At 37.5% G+C, this 19,897-nt stretch overlaps 1 protein-coding gene across 22 annotated transcripts in view; it reads right to left on the bottom strand.

Moving 5' to 3' along the window:
- PAM (peptidylglycine alpha-amidating monooxygenase) overlaps positions 1–19,897 on the bottom strand; it is a 277,044-nt gene that overhangs the window by 136,195 nt on the left and 120,952 nt on the right. For all 22 annotated transcript variants that reach the window (XM_034656561.1, XM_034656571.1, XM_034656560.1 and 19 more), the window contains exons 2-3: positions 12,924–13,385; positions 11,715–11,835 (exon numbers count right to left, since the gene is read on the bottom strand). In XM_034656561.1, coding sequence (XP_034512452.1) covers positions 11,715–11,835; positions 12,924–13,012 — 210 coding nt within the window. In that variant the 5' untranslated portion in view covers positions 13,013–13,385. The remainder of the gene's footprint in view (positions 1–11,714; positions 11,836–12,923; positions 13,386–19,897) is intronic.

The following is a 19,897-nucleotide window of genomic DNA, read 5'->3' as shown; positions in this document are numbered from 1 at the left end:
CTAAAAAGCAAGGAAACTACCTTGGATTCATGTATTTGTAAACTTCTTTTGGACAACTGACATTTTTGAGTCTTGGGGAACACATGTGGAGGAAGGAATGCAAGTGGAAATAAATGATACACTGTCTTCCGATAAACTTGGAGTCTCTCACCAGCAGCAGACTTGAAAGCATTAAACAAGTGCTAGATTTGGCTTTTATTTGCTTCAGTGATGCTCCAGCTCTCTTTGGCTATTGTAGAAGGTCTGCAGGTCATCACAAACCAAAGTGAAAAGGGAATACTGTGGGCAGTAACTGTACGAAATACCTTGTTTATCTCAACAGACTCCTGCCATAATTGATTGAAGGACTAAAAGTCCCCTTACACCTAACAGCCGTGGGCTTCTAGACCCAAGCTCACTGGGCTGATCAAATAAATGATAGGTAGAAGATAGAACAGTATATACCTCTGGCAGAGTCAAAGATTTCATGTTGAGTTAGATAAATTCTTTACCCTCAGCTCTGAGCTATTTAGGGCAGGAACTTAATTTCCTCACCCTGAGCACAGTGTTTGTTTGTTTGTTTGTTTTTTTTCCATTTTGTATTACGAAGTGGTTATGACAGCAGAAAAACAATACAGAGACTATTTGTTAACTTCTAAACTTACTTGACCCCACTGCAGTCACCTCTGTAATACTTGCCTTTCCCCGGACTACCAATCTATCTTCCTGCTTACAGCTCCTGCATCTGCCTTTGAAGTCTGAGGCAAGTGGATGAAACCACAACAGTAAAATATCTGTGAATACCGCCTTAGCATTTATGAAAAATACATTAAGGAGATAAAATTAATATTTTAATGTGCCCAAAATGGGGAAGCTAAATATTATAACTAATAACATCAATTATAGAAAGTGAGGTAAACAGATAATTTGCATTCATGGCAAAATGCTCATTTGGTTGAAAGCCAATGATTTAACCATAGTTCAGTACAGTCTACCGCATGCAATAATTTTGATTTCCACAAACAGTGAAAGCTGAAATATTTTAGTGGTATTTTCCAGCTCGTATTTAATTTTATGGCAGTTTTTGTTGAGAGTTTATTGTTTTGTTTTGGATTCTGTTTCCCAATTAAAACATGTAAAAATAATCAAGTAAGGCTTTTTCAGTTATAGATAAAAATTATTAAATAAGGGTGCTAAAGTGTTAACTGGGCGCACATCTGCGATCTCTGAAAGGAAATACTCCAATCTCTCAGAAACATCATTTGCCCTTTGTAAATCGATGTTGCCATGGCAAATGTTTTCATTTAATAGTGGATTACTGAGGGTGGGAGTTCGACACAATGTACACCAGAAATGTGCTGGCTGTTTTAATATACCTTCCTCTTTAAAAATGCACTGAGGTTTGTTGGATGAGGTGACTTCTGCATGCAAAGACAAAGCTATTCCTTTAATGTGAACCTCAGATTTGTCCCTTTATATATGAGTAAGTAGAGTACATTATCTGTGAAAAGCAATCGGTGCCTGGAAAGAGTGTGTTCTGCACTTTTGCTTAAAGAATGCAACATTCACATGGAATGGTTCCAAATGCTCCTCCTGAATAGGGTTATTGAAATATTAATTCGGACTACATAAATCTGAAAATAAGTGAAACAAAGAGGATTTTTCTGGTGGCTAATAAGTGCAAGAGAATCACTTTTCTTGCTCATGTGGAAAGATATGCATGGTTGCCTTCCACAAATATCTTCAGACCAACTAAAATAGAAGAATGTCCCCTATAAATATGGCTCTATTTGTTTCTAAACGTGTACCAATTTCCTAAATTCTTTAATTAATCAGGCTCTCTTAATAGCACTGTTGCAAAGCAGAGGAAAAGGAATTAAAAATTTATCAATTAGAGGCATTGTGTGGAAAACCCCTCTAGAGATTTCTAGAACATTAGGGTTTATATCAGAAAGGTAGATCTTTTGTTTTGTTTTGTATTCTTTTTGTTGGTGATATTGCTTATTTATTTCTTTACTAATTTTTAACATTTACAAAACAGTAAAGATATTTTAATGATAAAACAACTTTGATATATGCTAAAAAAAATCTGCTGTCATCCTCCTTCATTGCTACTTCTGCAAAGGAACCTGTGTTTATAGTTTAATGTGCCTCCCTCTAACTTCCTCCATGCCTGTACAAAAATATGTAACCAGACACACACCTATATAGGGATTTTGTTATTATTTATTTTTATGAAGATGGGATCTCACTCTGCATCCGACTATAATTTGCTTTTCTCACTTAACACACAAAAAAATGACAATACTTCTAGGGCAACAAACGTAGACCTATCTCAGTCCTTCACTTACTGCATAATATTCTACAGAACGATATCCCCCAACGTTTGCCAGATGGAGCACAGACTCTAGGACTAAAGGGTGCAAGGAGACCAGTTAGGAGAGCTACTGTAATAATTCAGGAAAGAGAGAACGGTGCCTGGGCCAGAGTAGGAAAGATGGGTGTGGTGAGAAAGGATTGGACTCTGGATATATTTGGAAGGGAGAACCAACGGGAGTTGCTGGCATACTGTCCATGGGGTGTGAGAAAGAGAAACCGAGTAAGACTCCAGTGTACTTGGCCTAGAGGAACCATATAACACAGGGACTGCTATTCACTGAGATGGAGAAGACTGAAATACAATATTCCAAACAAGAAAACTCTTGTATATGACCATTTAACTCATGAAAACGAAATAGGTAACTAAGGAACAAAGATAAAAGCGCTGTTCACCTTGCATCGGTATTTTTATTCTTCATGTTCTGTAAGTCAGAAGACACAGTTCATGTGATGTCAAAGGTTAAATCCATTTATTAGCCTGACTGGCATATGTGATGGTTTCCTATCAGGGATCAGGAAACTACAGCGCATGGGTGGCTGCCTGTTTTAGTAAATAAAATTTTTTTACTGGAACATAGCCAAGCCATTCATTTACATATTGTCTAGGGCTGCTTTCTAACTATAGCAGTTATGACTGGGACCATACGGCTGGCAAGCTGAAAATATTTACTATCTGACACTTTAAGAAATAATTTGCTAATCTCTGACTTAGATTTAGAGAGGGGATAAGTCAAAATTGCGTTCAGCAGAATGAGGCTGATTACCAGGTGTGTTTTAACAGGCAGGTGATCAGAAATACCTTGTTAGAACTCAGATTAGTAACACTTCTTTCTGGATGGACATGAGAAAATATAAGAAAAAAGTCATTCAAGGGTTTAGGATGGAACCAGTGATCTATATTTAGTTTGTATAACAAAAGGAAGTTTCTATTTTATAACATATGTGTAATAAAAAAATATATATGTGTGTGTACACACACACACACACACACACACATAAATAATATATAGAGAAACATTCCCTGGAAAATACCTATAAACCATTAACAGGTTTGCAGCACAGAATGATGGAGTAAACATGGTCTCAGATTCAAATGAGCCTGTATTAAATCCATCTCTTCTATTTACTGGCTATTGGCTATCAAGAGGTTATTTAATCTCCCTGAGTTTCAATATCTCATATAAAAAATGGGAATATTAGTACCTTAAACACGAAGTTTTTATAAGAATTAACAAGACAATGCTTGTAAAGTGCCTAATACAATGCTATTACATAATGAGTACTCAATAAATATATTTTCTCCTTTAAAAAATTTATTAGAAAAAAACAAAACAAAAAGAACTCTAAATCTTATTGTGAAATAGGTGATCATAACAGAGTCTCTTGGACTGTAATTACTTTTTATTTTATTTTATTTATTTATTTGAATTCAATTAACTAACTTACATATGGTGTATTATTACTTTCGGAGGCAGAGTTCAGTGATTCATCAGTTGCATATAATACCCAATGCTCATTCCATCAAGTGCCCTCCTTGATGCCCATCACCCAGTTACCTCATCCCTCCGTAGTTACTTTTTAAAATGTTTTCTTCAAGCATCATATTAATATAAAAATATCAAAAAAAATCAAAAATAAAAGTCCCCTTTCTGTTTCTCATTTTCAATAAAGAAAGAAAAAAAATGGTTGATGTGTATTTGCAGCTCTGAATCCAGATATGTGACATGTTTAGATTATTCTCATGGAAGAAAACACTGTTAATAGCTCAATCATATCTTCCCTAAGTGGACATTACATAGGTTTTAGTAAAATTAAAGAGGAAGCGTCATGATTTAAACTTAAACAATTAGCAATGAACTACATGTGACTTTAATTTGCAGTTTACAAGATCCACTTTATGTCTCTGTATTCCGTTTAATTCACATAATTGAGCCTTGCTGATGCATCAAGGGGTGAATTACACAAATACAGCCAGGGAACGTGACATGTAGCATCTTAACGACACCAATCCTGAACTTTCAAAAATGCAAGTGGGAAAAACAACTTAATGTGAGGCAGCAAAGTAAACAAAACAAGGGTCTGGTGACCATTCTTCCTAATAATCACTGAGTGTCCTTTGCTATTAGCTTCTCCTTTGGTGAAATGGACAATATTATTTCCTTGGTTTGGGGAAGGGGAAGGGTATAGCATTTTAGTCTATTTTGTTGTTCTTCCTCTAAATCTTGGAATTTTATATACATTGCCTAAGTCTTTCAGAATAAAAAGCAAATACTAGTCTAGAATGAGAATATTTTTCAATTTTCCTCTTCGATAGCAAGAACACCATCTCCCTCTTTTTTTTTTTTTTTTTGGTGAAGGGAGAAAAAACTAAAAAACTAAGAACTAAGAAACACTAAAAGCCATGACTCACGTTCATTTTAAGACAATGACTTAATGCAATCAACCTTTACCCCTATTCTATTTTTTCTAGCAACAGAAATGCATCGGTACAGAACCAGCTTCTGGAGCCACACCTCTTGTCATTCACACTCATGGTCTCACAGGTCTTAACATTTTCTAGGCAGCAACTCTCAACAAATGGACTTGCATCAAAAAGCAAACCCATTTGCCATGTTTGTCCCAATGACTGAATTAGAAGAGGATGACGATGGAGGACTAGAGAAGGTAGGAGAGGACATGGCCACTGACCACATACAGGTAGCAGGCGAACCAGTGGGGGTTCCAGGTACACAAACTCTCGAGTCAGGTAGGGATCTACTCTGAGCATTTCCTAGTCATCACCCAGCTGCCCTGGAAGAGCTTGAATCCATTCTCCCCAGCAAGTATAACAGCCAACCTACTGGTGCGCAGAAGGCTGCTGGTGCCTTCAGATTAATTTTCTCCCCTCATACAATAGGGTTTAATCCGAAAGTCAAACTAATCTTACAATGGGATACAGGGTATCTCCCTTTCTTTTACTCTCATGCTCAAAAAAACCTCAGAATTTTTATTTTTTAAAAATGCAAACATTATTACATATTAATAACTATAAGCAAATCACAACCCCTGAAGAACTAAAAACCATTCCAGTAAAGCCCCATTTGCAGAGGAGGTGTCCTTGATAATTCTGTCCTGAATTTTAAGCAATGGTTGGGACTCCTTTTTTTTTCCCCCATGATGATTAAATTAAAAATATATAGATTTAACATATTATAATATCCCCCAAATCAGCCATAAGCTAAAGGTTGTACAACTGACTACATGAAACAATCTAATTTAGTCAGCATTTTGAACTTAAGAAAATTAAGGCACCACGATGACTCCACATTACCTTGTATACTACTTCTGATAAACAGATATCCTAAGCAAATGCTGCTTATGAGTGAAGTTATGATAGCAGCGTGATATTTTAAACAGGTGCAGGAAGAAAAGTGTGTGAAAGCTGGGTTCTTCTTACATGTTTATATGCATAGTGAAAGTAAAGCGAATCTCTTCCTTTTTATGTCAGAGAATGAAAACTTAAAATACATTAGTAAACATTTCCTAATGGTTGTTCATTTTTTGAGAAAAAAGCAAAGAGAAACACTGTGGGAAGGTTTTGAGAAAATGTCATAGGAGTACTTTGTTCATTCTGGTTATATTTCAATGCTACATTCTTTCAGGGTTATTGTAAAATAAGTGATAACTTAAGACTCTAATTTAAGGTTTTCAACTTGCCGTTCAGAGACATCTGATGTGATCTTTAAACTCAGAATTGTTCCGTTTCCTGGTGTTCCTAGTGATAGACATTTGTGCTCAGGAACACAGGGGAAGGCAGCTTTCTGATTTCAAAGGATAACCTGTGACTCTTCAAAAGACAACTATAGAATGAGACAAGAATCTGCAAGAGGTTCAAAAAGGAAAATGTGCATTCCTTTATAGTTCTCAAAATGCTCCCAAAATAAGGGAGGAAAGTGACCACATTAATAACAGCCTAACATACCCTCATGGAAAGACATTCGATTATTATATGATTTCAAGTTACTAGGGTCAAAGAAATACTTGATTCTATAAAATTATATCTTTTACAAATCAGTTTACATTAGTAAGTCCTTAAGCCAAGCCTGCAGAGGACCTAAGGGACCCAAATAACAAATAACAAAAATGCTATATAAACCTAGGATTCGAAAGACTTATATTAGGTAAGAGTGATTTTTTTTTTTTAAATAAGGCCAACGTACAAAGTTCCCACCAAAGTGAAGAAATCAGGCTAATTTCAAACTAATATTAAAAAAAAATTAAGGGGGCGCCTGGGTGGCACAGCGGTTGAGCATCTGCCTTTGGCTCAGGGCGTGATCCCGGAGCTCTGGGTTTGAGCCCCACATCAGGCTCTTCCGCTATGAGCCTGCTTCTTCCTCTCCCACTCCCCCTGCTTGTGTTCCCTCTCTCGCTGGCTGTCTCTATCTCTGTCAAATAAATAAATAAAATCTTAAAAAAAAAAAAATTAAGGCTTCATTCTGATGAAACGGCTTTTGATACTTTCTTTCCTAAGCGGTATGAAAAATATACAAGAACTTTGAGAAAAACATACCCATTCTCAATGTTCCTTCATTTTCTGATCATGAGGGCCCATTTTTAATAGAAATTACTAAGGAATGAGCACAAGGCAAGACCGATTTACCTGCTTACTTTCTCCAGGTTTCTCTTACCCAGGTTCATACTTTCTATTTTTCTTCATTTGGCTAACTTTCCTCTCTTTCAAAATTATTACGATGTATTACCATCTCCAGGATGTTATTTCTGAAAGCATAAAGGCTGGCAATTTCTTTCTCATCTTAAGACTCATTCACATTTCCTTCAACACACCAAATAACAATAATGATACAAGTTCAAGTCGCAGGGCAACTGAACGTGCCACGGGGCTAACCTTGCTCAGCCCTCAAAACAGTCCCGGGTAGGTACAATTTTTATTCTGTCCACAGATGAAGGCACAGGCCTAGCTGGTTAAAAACCATAAATGAGTTGACAATGCAAGAGCTACAATGAGAAGGCTCCAACCTGGCCCTGAAGCCCATATGACCCACTAGATCCGGCTTAGACTCAGACAATAGACTTTATGTACAATCGTTATAATTACGCCTCATTTATTTTATTTTGAAATCAAACGTCCATGGGATGGTTAACACACCAAATTGATGACAGCACCTTACTATGAGCAGGAACTGGCAGTTTATCAAATTGCTTTGTTTGTTGATATGAACTGGTGACCGCAAAAGCCCACAGGGTTTTTGGTGAAAAAGGGAATCAAACGCAGAAGAAAAAGTGCTAAGAGAAGAGCCTCAGGACACCATCACTCCACGGCTTGGCTGGATTTGAAGCCTGTGCCATCGGACACCAGATTTTGCTTACTTTACCTCTACTCTAGGTTACTTAGCCACTTCCTCTTCTCCCTATCCTCCCAAAGCCTGAGAAAACACTGATTAAGGAGAAATTTGTTAAAGAGGACAGAAATTATTTTTTTTAAATTTCAAGTCACAGAAGAGAGCGAGCTTACTTTGAATATAAACTTGATATTGCAATAGATAATTAAACTACCTTCCCCAGACTCTCCAGAGCTGGTTTAATGAGAGCAATTTTTAAAGGCCGCTCTGAAGTCTATGGTACAGCAGAATGGACTGCAACTCGGAGGCCTGACGTGACAGGATATTCTTTGGTAAGACACTAATTTACACCTGTATTCCACCAGCAAAATTACTTACTTGTACTGTGTCTGTATTATAACTAAGTTCTCCCCTCCTCTGTCCCACCTGTTTCTCTCTTCAGGCCTATCCAACAATCTCAAGTTTCCCAAGGAAAGGACTTAGAGCAGATTCACTAATGTATCTTGTTATTGCCAAAACTTAGGAGGTGTGTCATAAAAAAAATCTGTTGAGTGAGTATATCCCTTTAACCAAAATGGTCTGCCTCAATTATCAACTCAGTTCCTTCTTTCTTTAAATTTTGTTGCTCTTCCGGGCACCTGGGTGGNTCTGTTGAGTGAGTATATCCCTTTAACCAAGATGGTCTGCCTCAATTATCAACTCAGTTCCTTCTTTCTTTAAATTTTGTTGCTCTTCCGGGCACCTGGGTGGCTCAGTTGGTTAAGTGTCTGCCTTTGGCTCTGGTCATGATCTCAGGGTCCTGGGATCGAGCCCCACGTTGGGCTCCCTGCTCCGTGGGTGGCCTGCTTCTCCCTCTTCCTCTACTGTTCCCCCTGCTTATGCTCTCTCTAATAAATAAATAAAGGTCTTTAAAATAAATAATAAATAAATAGATTTTGTTGCTCTTCTTGATCTGCTATTAATTCCTCAATGCCTTTCCTTGCTTTTATGTTTCCTCACTCCTGATTTTCTTCTAAGATTTTTAAATTAATCTTTTATTTATTTATTTATTTTTAAAGACCCATGTATTCATGTGAGTGGGGGGAGGGGCAGAGGAAGAAGGGAAAACCGACTCCCTGCTTAGCCGGGAGCCCCACATGAGGCTCCATCTCACAACCATGAGCTCATGACCTGAGACGAAACCAAGAGTTGGACGCTCAACTGACTGAGCCACCCAGTGCCCCTTTGCAAGATTTTTTAAATGTCTTGTTCTTCAGATTATGGTTATTTTTTCTTTTGGCTTTTATTTTTGTCCTTGATCATTTTATTCTCTTAGATTTGGGGGGAGGGAGGGTTGGAGGAGAACCAGCTTTTTACTCCTGTCTATCTTTTATTTCTTTCCTCTAATATGTTTCATTTTTGTTTTCTAACCTTGTAATCTCTGTTCCTCTTAAGAATCTGTGTTAAATTTAGTTTCATCTGCATTTTGTGAAAAGAATACTTTCTTCATCAAAAGTCCTCCCACTACCACAGCTCTGCATCTTCCTCACCAAGAACACCAAGTTCAGGAGGGCAGTGGGTTTCCGTGTCCATCTCTTCCTGGTTATACTCAGTAAGGAGAATAACTATCATTTCTCATGAAGGTTTACAAGGTATAGGCTGGCCAGATCAAGTTAGTAAATATTTGTGGCATTGACGTGATGGGGGAAAGTGGAAGAAACATTCAACAGCCAGTTCTGAGCTGACGAGGCACAACAACTGAATCACTTACCCAGTTAGATAGTTTCAGTCACAAGTCAGAGAAAACCCAACTCAACTTGGTTGAAACAAAAAGCCCAACATAACTGAAAACTCTGTAAGGAGCAAGGTCACCCAGAACATCAGTTCTTTCAGTGTCTCTGCACTGCCTTCTCTGATATTAGTTTTATCGTAAGCATGGCTGCCCTCATGCACCCAGCACACCCGAGGACTACGTGCCCTGTGCTCACAAGCAACAGAAAAACACATTCCCAGCAAAAGTCCTAAGATTTAATTGAACTGGTCTAGGTCACACACCTTCTTCTGAACCAATTAGTGTGGAAGGGGAGGTGGAGGGCAGTGATTTGATAATTCTCATCCATGTGCTCCACTTCTAGGTCCTGGCTAGAAAGCTCCCGGAAACCACATGGTTTAAAGAGAAGGAGCCATGAGGACCTGTCTGCTGGGAAGGCGGCCAGCGAGTGCCCACTGCATGAGGCAAAGCTGCATGCAGAAGGAGGAAAAGAACAAGCGGTAACTTCATATACGGTCTTTTTGCCATGGAGTTATTTTGATAATTATAAAGTTATGAAAAAGAGTACACACATTTTACTTTATGAGAATTGAGCTACTCTCCATTTTTTTTATAACCAATTCCTCTAGGAACTCTTTCTGAGAATATCGACGCCAACACAGTTACCTATTATTACTACTGTTGTTAAATTAAATACGACTGTAAAATAACAAGAAGAAAAAATAACAGACTAATAATGAACCTTGACAAATGACTATTTGAGAAAATATTAATATTCCTGTGGGAAAAGAATGCATGAAGATCAGCTAGTGGATTTTTAAAAAAAAAAAGTAATATAGTCAGTTTTAATATAAAGGAAATACAGGTGAAAAAATCCATTTTAAGAAGTGAGAAGAGATGAGAAGAGGCNTAAAAAAAAAAGTAATATAAAGTCAGTTTTAATATAAAGGAAATACAGGTGAAAAAATCCATTTTAAGAAGTGAGAAGAGATGAGAAGAGGCACACTTCACAAGTGAGCAACTGTCACTGGTGTCTCGTGTTCCCAATCTCATTACACCTCTTCTGACTAAATACTAAATCAAAAGCTTATGGAATTAAAGGCCAGGACACTAACAACTGAATGTACAGAAAAGTCATCTGCCTGGTCATTTGCGAATGGGCAGGGGATGGGGTGCGGGTCATTTTGACAATAGTAAAGTAGTCATTTACAGATAGCTAGATCATATATAGGTTTTCAAATAAATGAATGTCAATCTTAGTCCCCCTCAAAAAGGATCGTGCGTATGTTCTTAGAGCATCTGAATGTCAATTTCAAAGGAATTCTCCCCAATAAGTAGAACACTTTTATTGTTCTTAATACTTTAAAAAAAAGAAGAAAGAAAATAGAATGTTATCTGCAACAACGAGTCATCAGCCACTGCAGCTCCACAACACCCTGGTCCTGCCCTGTCTCTGCAGCCCTTCAAAGGGAGAAGACCATCTTTTAATGACACACATAAATCCCGGCAGTGCCTGGTGCAAAGCATAATTAATTCTGGCCTTTTTATGCTTAATGAAACACCTTGCACACATGACAGCAGTGAGTTTGAGCTTCTTCTGAAATAGGGAAAGCCCTAGCAACAACCTAGTTCTACTCAAAATGCTCTGTAGGTCACATTTGTATGAGCTCTGCCATTATTTCTTCAAAATACATCTCTTATAACAAGCAAATCACACCAAAGAAAACTCACAATCAAAATACATCTCTTATAACAAGCAAATCACACCAAAGAAAACTCACAATCAACCACCTGTGAAGAGTTTTCTTAAGTTTTAGAAGTGTGCAATGTTTTGCAAATTCTTGGCAGTAAACACATACTTTTATTTCTCAATTTGTGGCTGCGAAAGAAGGGTATTTAAATAAAGTAATTTCTCAGATGCAGCTGTTCAATATCATTTTCCTTTATTAGAATAATTTTTCATATTTTAATACATACTTATATGCTGCATTACAGAGGCTATTAGTCCATTGAGAATTTCAAAGCATAAATTTCCAAGGTTCCATTTCAAAACACAAATAACAATATGAGTAAATTTTTTAGAAAGAAATTTAACTGAAAGATTTACTTCTCTTTATAATATTCAATTATTCTGGCCCTACCTAAGGAGTCCTGAAAGCAAATGCCTACTTTCAACGAAAGTTACTACTGCTGTAAATGCAGTTTTCTTGCTTCAATTATAGATAGTATACAGAACAAGGAATAACGAAATATAGAATTCCTCTCACCTGTTTAGGTGTAACTCCAGGCATGTGAATATCCAATGCGAAATCTGATGAATCAATAGGAATTACTGGTCTGGTGGTACCAAGACATTCATTGGAAAATGATCTGGGACTTTCTTTAAACCTTAAAAAAGAAGAACATTTCAATATTCTTGAACATAATGAAATCTTAATTCAATATGAGACAGAAAAAAAAAAAAGGAATTCTAAGACTGTAAGATGACAGATTATCGATTTAAATCCAAGACAACTCTAAAAGATATAATGACTATATAATGTTCTAAAACATCAGAATTGCATTTTATAGTCTAGGAGCAACATATGACCAACTTGGAAACAAAATATCATCAGAGCAAGCAAGCAGGCTACATTTAAAACTAGATTCAATAAAAGCTTCTCAAAATATATACTTTTTCCTATTTAGTGAAAATACAATATTAATAAATTAGAAATTAACATTGGCATGTCAGTTTTCTAATGGCATAAACNACAAGCAGGCTACATTTAAAACTAGATTCAATAAAAGCTTCTCAAAATATATACTTTTTCTATTTAGTGAAAATACAATATTAATAAATTAGAAATTAACATTGGCATGTCAGTTTTCTAATGGCATAAACATTAACTATAACCCAGTAAAATTTTTGTGACTATTTTGTGAGTGTCCAGTATCCCTAGCCAGAAACAAAACACCAACAATAATATTGCTAGTAGACAGAGCTGTATGAGAGGGGGAAAGGCTGCTACGTGAATTACAAATGTACAAGGGCATGAATATTTAATATGGTAATTATGAGGAGTGTGTATACAGCTCGGTGTTTTCTCCTTAGCTATTACAGTCCATGATCTGCTTCTCCCCACTGCTTATCTATCTTGGTATTTTATTCTTTGAGCTGTTTTAAACAAGAAGGCATTCAAGTCTAAGCGACTCTACTATATATCTCCCCAAGAGGGAGTGATTAGTATTGGAAATCACAACTTCTAACTGGAGTTTTGAAAGCCAATGCAGCTTGGCTACAATACAGGGGGCTTTTTCTGTAAGGAGGACTTCACAACAAGTTACTGTGCTAAAATCCCAAGTCGTTTCAGCAAAGTAAATCAACCTTGCATATTTCTCCAACTCTCTGGTTCGTAAAAGTGATTACATTTTCAACAGCATGCACAGGAGCCATCCAAACAACATTCCGCCTGCTTTAAAAAACAAACACCCACCTCTTAAAGACAGAAAGTGGGCTTCTGAAGCCCAAACAGCTGCTTGGAAAAACAAGGAGGAGAACTAGCAGGCTCGGAACGCCAGCCATGTCCTCGCCGCTCCGGCCCCGCCGGGAGGGCGCCCGGCAGCGCAGAGCTGGGCTGGGGCCGGCGGTCAGGCAGCGGCGCCGCCAGCAGCCGCTACTTCATGGCCCGGGCGCGGCGGGCGTCCTGCGGCGGCCACACAACCATCTGCCTGCGAGAGCCGCGAGCTGGACGCGGCGAGGGGTCTGGATCACCAGCCGCAGGCAGAAACCCGTGCGAAGGCGGTACTTTTGTCCAGTCCGCAAGCGGAAGCTTTCCACCCTCCAGAGCTCCTTTCTGCCCTGGCGCTGGGACTAGACGCGCGAGGTCCTTATCATTCAGGAATGACAGGGGCTGTGAGGGCTATCACACAACCCCGCGTCAGTCATCATTCAGAACCTGCAAAAATAGAAGCAGATAATGGATGACTAACACATTACAGCATTTGTCCTCAGCAAATCCCAGCTGAGATTCTTTAATACATTAGTAGTTTGCACAAGCTTGAGCCCAAGCCTGGGGAAAATGCTGGTCCGTTGATCTCCCTCCCCCATGACCAGCCCCCAAGATCTCACAGACCCTCATAGCCCCTGTTCTGCCTTTTGCTCTTTCTCCATCACGCCCACTCTCTCCTTTTCCTTTCCTAATTCTTCCCTCCTTTTCCCTTTCATCCACCCCACTCTCTGGATTTCTTCTCCTTACTTCCTGTATCACTCCCTCCGGTCATCAAAAATGCACTTAATTCCTCTGCCGAATGTAAACAAAGTTATTCGCACAAATGATAAAGGTACAAGAAAAGGGAGAAAAGAAAAAAAAAACACTAAAGAGAGGCAGAGACAAAGGACTTGGCTACAACAGTATTCAAATAGAAAAAGACTTTGAGAACAAAGGCATGTTTATATACATGCATCAACAGTGCTAGAGATTTAAGGAGAAAGATATCCCCTGTCAAGAATGATCACGGAGGAAGTAATCTCTGAAGTTCTCAAGACGATTTTAAAGCAAATAAAAAATCTACAGCTAATATGATATATGAAATAAATGCCTATTTAAAAATCCTGTATCAGATACACAAAGTAATAATTTCTTACTTATGAGACATCCCTCCCAAAAGATATTCTTTCCTGAATAAAGTTTGGAAATTTACAAGACAATGCAATTAGAAACAGTAGGGAGAATCTCTGCTGGCCCCCAAATAAATTTTACCTACAAAGGGTATGATCAAGAACTCAATACTCATGTATATGAGAAGCCATACAGAACTCAAGATTTTAGAAAGAAGACTCAACTAGGCTAAATTTTGAAATATGCTTGTTTTCACTTTACTATTTTTCTGAACATACTTCAGACTGTGCATCAAGTTTGTAACATTTAGTTAGAAGATCCTATATTAAGATGTATCATTCACAATAGAAAAATAGTTCTGAAGCAAAATATGTCTTAAAGTTTTACTTTAATCACTAATTACAAGCATGATTTGGGGAATCTCAAGTCCATTAACCAGCTGAATAAAAGTAAAAACCAAAATCAGCAAGAGAAGGGTGTCACAATAATACACTGGCCTCTAAATTATCTTTCGGAACTCACAAGGTATTGAAGCTAATCTAAAAAAAAACCCGAAAAACAACAACAAAAAAAAACCAAAGAAGCAAAAACAAACTAACAGAAAACAAAACAAAAAAGTATGAACTAACCTTAAATTAAATCAGAAAACTTCATGGTCAATCCTTTCTAGAAGAAACATGTCTTACACCAAATACAAATAAAACATGACAGAACATCCAATCAATCTAAGGGTGCTTAAGGCTCACCAGCACCCAAAGACCACAATTAATTTACATAAGCAATGGCATTTTTAAAAGACTGATGATATTTGTTTGAACTTTCTCTTTGGCTTGCTGTTTGAGCTTCCAGCAACAAAAACCTGCAGCTTTGTCTGAATCCTGTGGGTAAAGGAAAGAAGTTCTCTGGAAGAGAAACAATTGGCCTGAAAGCTATACTATTGCTTTTGCAACAAAATATAATCCTGTCTAATGACAATATGTCATATACTCTGAAGTTCTCTCTTTTTTTTAAATATATGTGAAGAAGGATTATATTTTTTATTTCATGCAGAACAGGATTCAAGGACAGTCTTTCTTCCAGTTGGCAGGGAGATAACGGTATTATACAAACACTTGAAACAACTTTAGTATTAAAATTCTCTAACAGGAACACATCCTTAAGCACTAGCCTTTGAAAAAAATATTCCACTTATCTCTGATTGATTTTATTACCTTTGATGTCCCTAAAACACCCACTAAACGAAAGGGAACTGAAGTTGTGGGTTAGAAGCAAAGTTGATATTTACAGCCATGAACTGAACAAAAGGTCCTACAGAAATGAAAGCTAATTATGCTTCTTGGTTCTTCATGCCTTGTAAACTAAAGACAAAGTACAAATCACCATATAAAAAAATAATGGCTAACCAGGTTATGTCATTTGTTATTTCATAATTCTTGATAATTGTGGAATATATAATATTCAAATCTTAGTAGTCTTTATTCAGGATTTTAAAAATTAAAAACACATTTCCTTGAGATAATCCATTCCCTCATCCAAAAAACTAATTCATAATTTCATATTCTGTTCAAAATATTGTTGGGTTTTATAAAATGAATAAAACCGAAAGAGAATACAGTCTATTAAGGGAGATGAGGACAACACAATTAATATAAGGTATGTTTAGAAGGAGTATTCCTGTACTATACTATTGTACTATAAAAAGAATTCAGGGAATTTTGAGGAAAAAAAGATCATTTTAACCTTCAAGAGGACAGTAAGGAAAGGAGAAAGGTAAAGCAGTTGTCAGTGGAAGTGGTTGCTGGAGGGTTGGGTTTCCACTGTGGGAGTTGGACGGTGCATATTCCAGATTCAGGGAGGGGCAGGGGCAGAGGAGTCCAAGTAGTAGGCAGATGCAGATTCACTATTTTATTTGTAATACAAAGCAAATATTCTGTTTCCACATACATAAATTCTTAGCAAGAATGATGTATAGTTTATACCGGTACGCATATTAATTTCAGGAACAGTAATATTATGTAGTAAGTATTGCTTAGTACAGAGGACCATAAAACTAACTTAGCTTTTATGAAGCAAGCATTCCATTCCTTTCAATTTTTATTTGGGGGAAAAAACATAGTTGAAATTTGTAATTGATGAAAGAATCAAAGAAATATATTGGCCATTCATTCATTAATTCATTTATTCAACAAGAGAGAACCAAGACAGCATAGTGGCTGAGAGTTTGTAAACCAAAGCAAAACTGCCCAGACTCCTGGCTCCATCACTGAACAGCCTTGTGAAACTGGGCAAGTACCTAGCCTCCCTTTGCCTCAATTTCCTCAAAAGTAAAATGAATAATCCTACTACCTAGCTCATAGGGCTGTTATAAGAAGTACATGAATTCGGGGCGCCTGGGTGGCACAGCGGTTAAGCGTCTGCCTTTGGCTCAGGGCGTGATCCCGGCGTTATGGGATTGAGCCCCACATCAGGCTCCTCCGCTATGAGCCTGCTTCTTCCTCTCCCACTTCCCCTGCTTGTGTTCCCTCTCTCACTGGCTGTCTCTATCTCTGTCGAATAAATAAATAAAGTATTAAAAAAAAAAGAAGTACATGAATTCATATCCTTAGAACAGTGCCAGACACATAATATATGTTTGCTATTACTGTTCTTGCAACAAGCATTTATTGAGTGCCTAAGAGTATATTAATGCTGGGGATGGTGATAATTAAGACAGATAAAGTTCTCAGTCTTACCGAGATTACCTTCTAGTGGGGGAGAAAACCAATGAAAATAACTCCCAAATTATAAATTTCATTTTCTTTTAAGGAGATTTTACGTGGTTTCCTACAATGACTTATGATTAAACTGATGAAAGGATGCATATCCACTCACACCGCAATTCAACTCCAGGGGTTTATTCTTAGGCAAAACTGAACAAAGGCACAAACATGTTTAGCATGATATTTACTGGCACTGTATATAATAACAAAGAACTGTTTATTTATAATAGCAAAGAACTAGAATCAATTTAAATGCTCATCAATGGGAGACTGGCAAAAAAACTGTTTTGGATATAAAAACTTGAATACTATGCATCCCTTTTAAAAAGGACAAGATGGGTCTATTTTTATAGGCAAGGTCATATTCTATGACATACTTTTTTTCTTCTTGCATAATTAAAAAATGTTTAAACAATCTCAAACGTACAGAAATGTTGGAAGTAGAGTTACAGAGAATTTTTTTTCTTTAACCATTTGAGAGTAAATTGCTGACGCGGTCCCTCATCACCCCTGAACACTTGAGTCTGCATTTCCTAAAGCACATTCTACTACATGACCGCAATACAGCCATCGAAATAAACATATTCGCACTAACACATTACGACCCTCTAATCCTCAGTCTCCAATCTTTGCCAACTCTCCCAACAATATCCCTTATAGCAAATGAATCCAGTTCAGAATCAAGTGCTACATATAAAGTTATCATGTGTCTAGTCTCCTTCATTCCAAGAGAGTTTCTCAGTCTGTCTTTACCTTTTATGACCTTGACTCTATTAAGACTACAGGCCAGTTATTTTGCAGAATGCCTCTCAATTAATATTGTTTTCTATTTCACAAGGACTAGATTCAGGTTGTGCATCTCTGGCAGGAATATCATGGAAGTGATGCTGTGTTCTTAATTTTCTGTATTAGTTGTCCATTGCCACATATCAAATCATCCCAAAACTTAGTAGTTGAAAACAACAAATATTACCTCAAAGAGTTTCTGTGCATAAAGACAAGAAGCAGGTTAGCTGGGTGTTTCCCTCATGAGGTTGCAATCAAGATGTTGGCAAGGGCTACAGTCATCTGAAGGCTTGAGTGGGGCTGAAGGACCTGCTTGCAGAGTGGCTTACTCATGTGGCTGGCAAGTTAGTGCTGGCTTTTAGCAGAAACCACCTCTCCTCACTATGCGGCCCTCTCTGTAAGGGCTGCTTAAGGGCCCTTACAACATGGCAGCTGTCTTCCCCCAGAGGGAGCAGGGTCTTTTAGCATCTAGCATCTGAAGTCACAGGTCATCATTTCTGTAATATGCTATGGTTACGCAGGACAGCCCCACTAGTGTGGACAAAGACAACCCAAGGGCATGAATACCAGGAGGCAAAGATCATCTTCTTGGAAGCTGGCTACAACGGCATCTCATGAGATGGCAAGCAATTTTCATTTGCTCATTACTGATTATGTCAACTTTAATCATTTGATTAAGGTGGTGTCTTCCAGGCTTTTCCACTATAAAGATATTGTTTTGCCCTTTGTAATAATTTTTTTTTTGGTGGAAAGGTTATTTTTGACTTTGTAAATATTTTAATTTTTAGTAAACTTTCATTTTATTCAGTTCTTTATCATATCATAATGGACTCAGTGTTTCCTATTTTATTCAATGGGTTTTAATCTGTTACTAACTCGATTTATTTACATGATTTACTTTGATGCTCAATCTGTCTCAGTTGTGGCCCCTTTAAGTTAGCTTTTGTGTCCTTCTGACAGATCCCATTATCCTTTGAGCATTTTCTTGCTTTTTTGCCCCTTCTCCCATCTGGGTTCAAAACCCCACACTGGGCCTTTCTCTTTGTGGTCTTCATCCCCCTATGCCTTTGCTGACATCCTTCAGTGGATGCCCTCTTTACCCTGTGTGGGCTATGGCATCCTATGCCAGGACCCCAACCCACCACACTGATGTTCTCCTCACTCAAGGTGTGCTCCATACCCTATGCCAGGCTGCCCTCCCTGGATGCCTACCTTGCTCTGCCCCACATAACAGCTTTAGGACTGAATTGTTCAGAAAGAGAAAAGAAATTGAATTATAGAACTGTATACATATGTATTTATAAATCTGAAGAAATATAACGCAATTTTATTTCCAAAGGTTTTCTATGGGGATAGGTGGGGGAAAAGGCAAACTTTCACTTTCCATTTATATGTTTTTGCAGTCTTTTAACTTCTACAAGCTTATATTACTTTTTATAACCAGAAAAATATAGTTGCAGATACAGATGTAGATATGCATTTTAAAATATTTATTGGATGTGAATCTATATATTTCAATTTACATGTAAATTCCTATCTGAGCTAGGTGATGTCTTGAAAAACAAATAACTCTTTTTTCTTGGCAAGAACTTTACAAACTACATTTTATGGTGGTTTTATAGTTGTAATGCAGGGTTTCTCCAGCTCAGTCCTAGCAACACTTTGGGCCCCATACTTCTTCATTGTAGGGCACTGGCCTGTGTGTTACAGGCGTTCAACAGCATCTCTAGACCCTACCCACTAGATTCCAGTTGCACTCCCTTCAGCTGTGACAACAAAAATGTCTCAGACATTGCCAAATGTCTTCTGCAGGGTAAAATCACCTTGGTCGAGAACCATTGTTGTAATATGGTTCATTGAGATGAAGCTTAACTTGTAAATCAAATGTCATGTAATTCCCTTCAAATACATAGGAGACAAAAATCACCAAAAAAGTGGTTGTCCATACGGAACTTCTAAATAACGGGAAAATAACAGTCAAAAAAGCAAGTAACGTTTATCGACTTATATGCCAGGTGTTGATTTTATATATATTATCTCACTGAATTCTTATTACTTTGAAGTATAGGCTATTATTCTCATTTTGTAGATGATGACTCTAAGCCTTAAAAAAATAATTAACTTGCTCTGGTTACTCAGAAGGAGAGTAAGGATTCAAATCCTGGCATGTACACTCTGGAATGTATACTCTCAACTCCTAGGTTTCAACATAAAAAAGACTCTCTCTATTCATAGGGGATGTTTTCTTCAGGTACAAAAAGGCCCAGTCCTCCGAAGATCACTTTATTATAAAATAATAGACAA

The sequence above is a fragment of the Ailuropoda melanoleuca genome, chromosome 3, assembly GCF_002007445.2.
Source record: "Ailuropoda melanoleuca isolate Jingjing chromosome 3, ASM200744v2, whole genome shotgun sequence".
In the NCBI taxonomy this organism is placed as follows: domain Eukaryota; kingdom Metazoa; phylum Chordata; class Mammalia; order Carnivora; family Ursidae; genus Ailuropoda; species Ailuropoda melanoleuca.
This window is presented reverse-complemented; position numbering and strand designations above follow the sequence as displayed.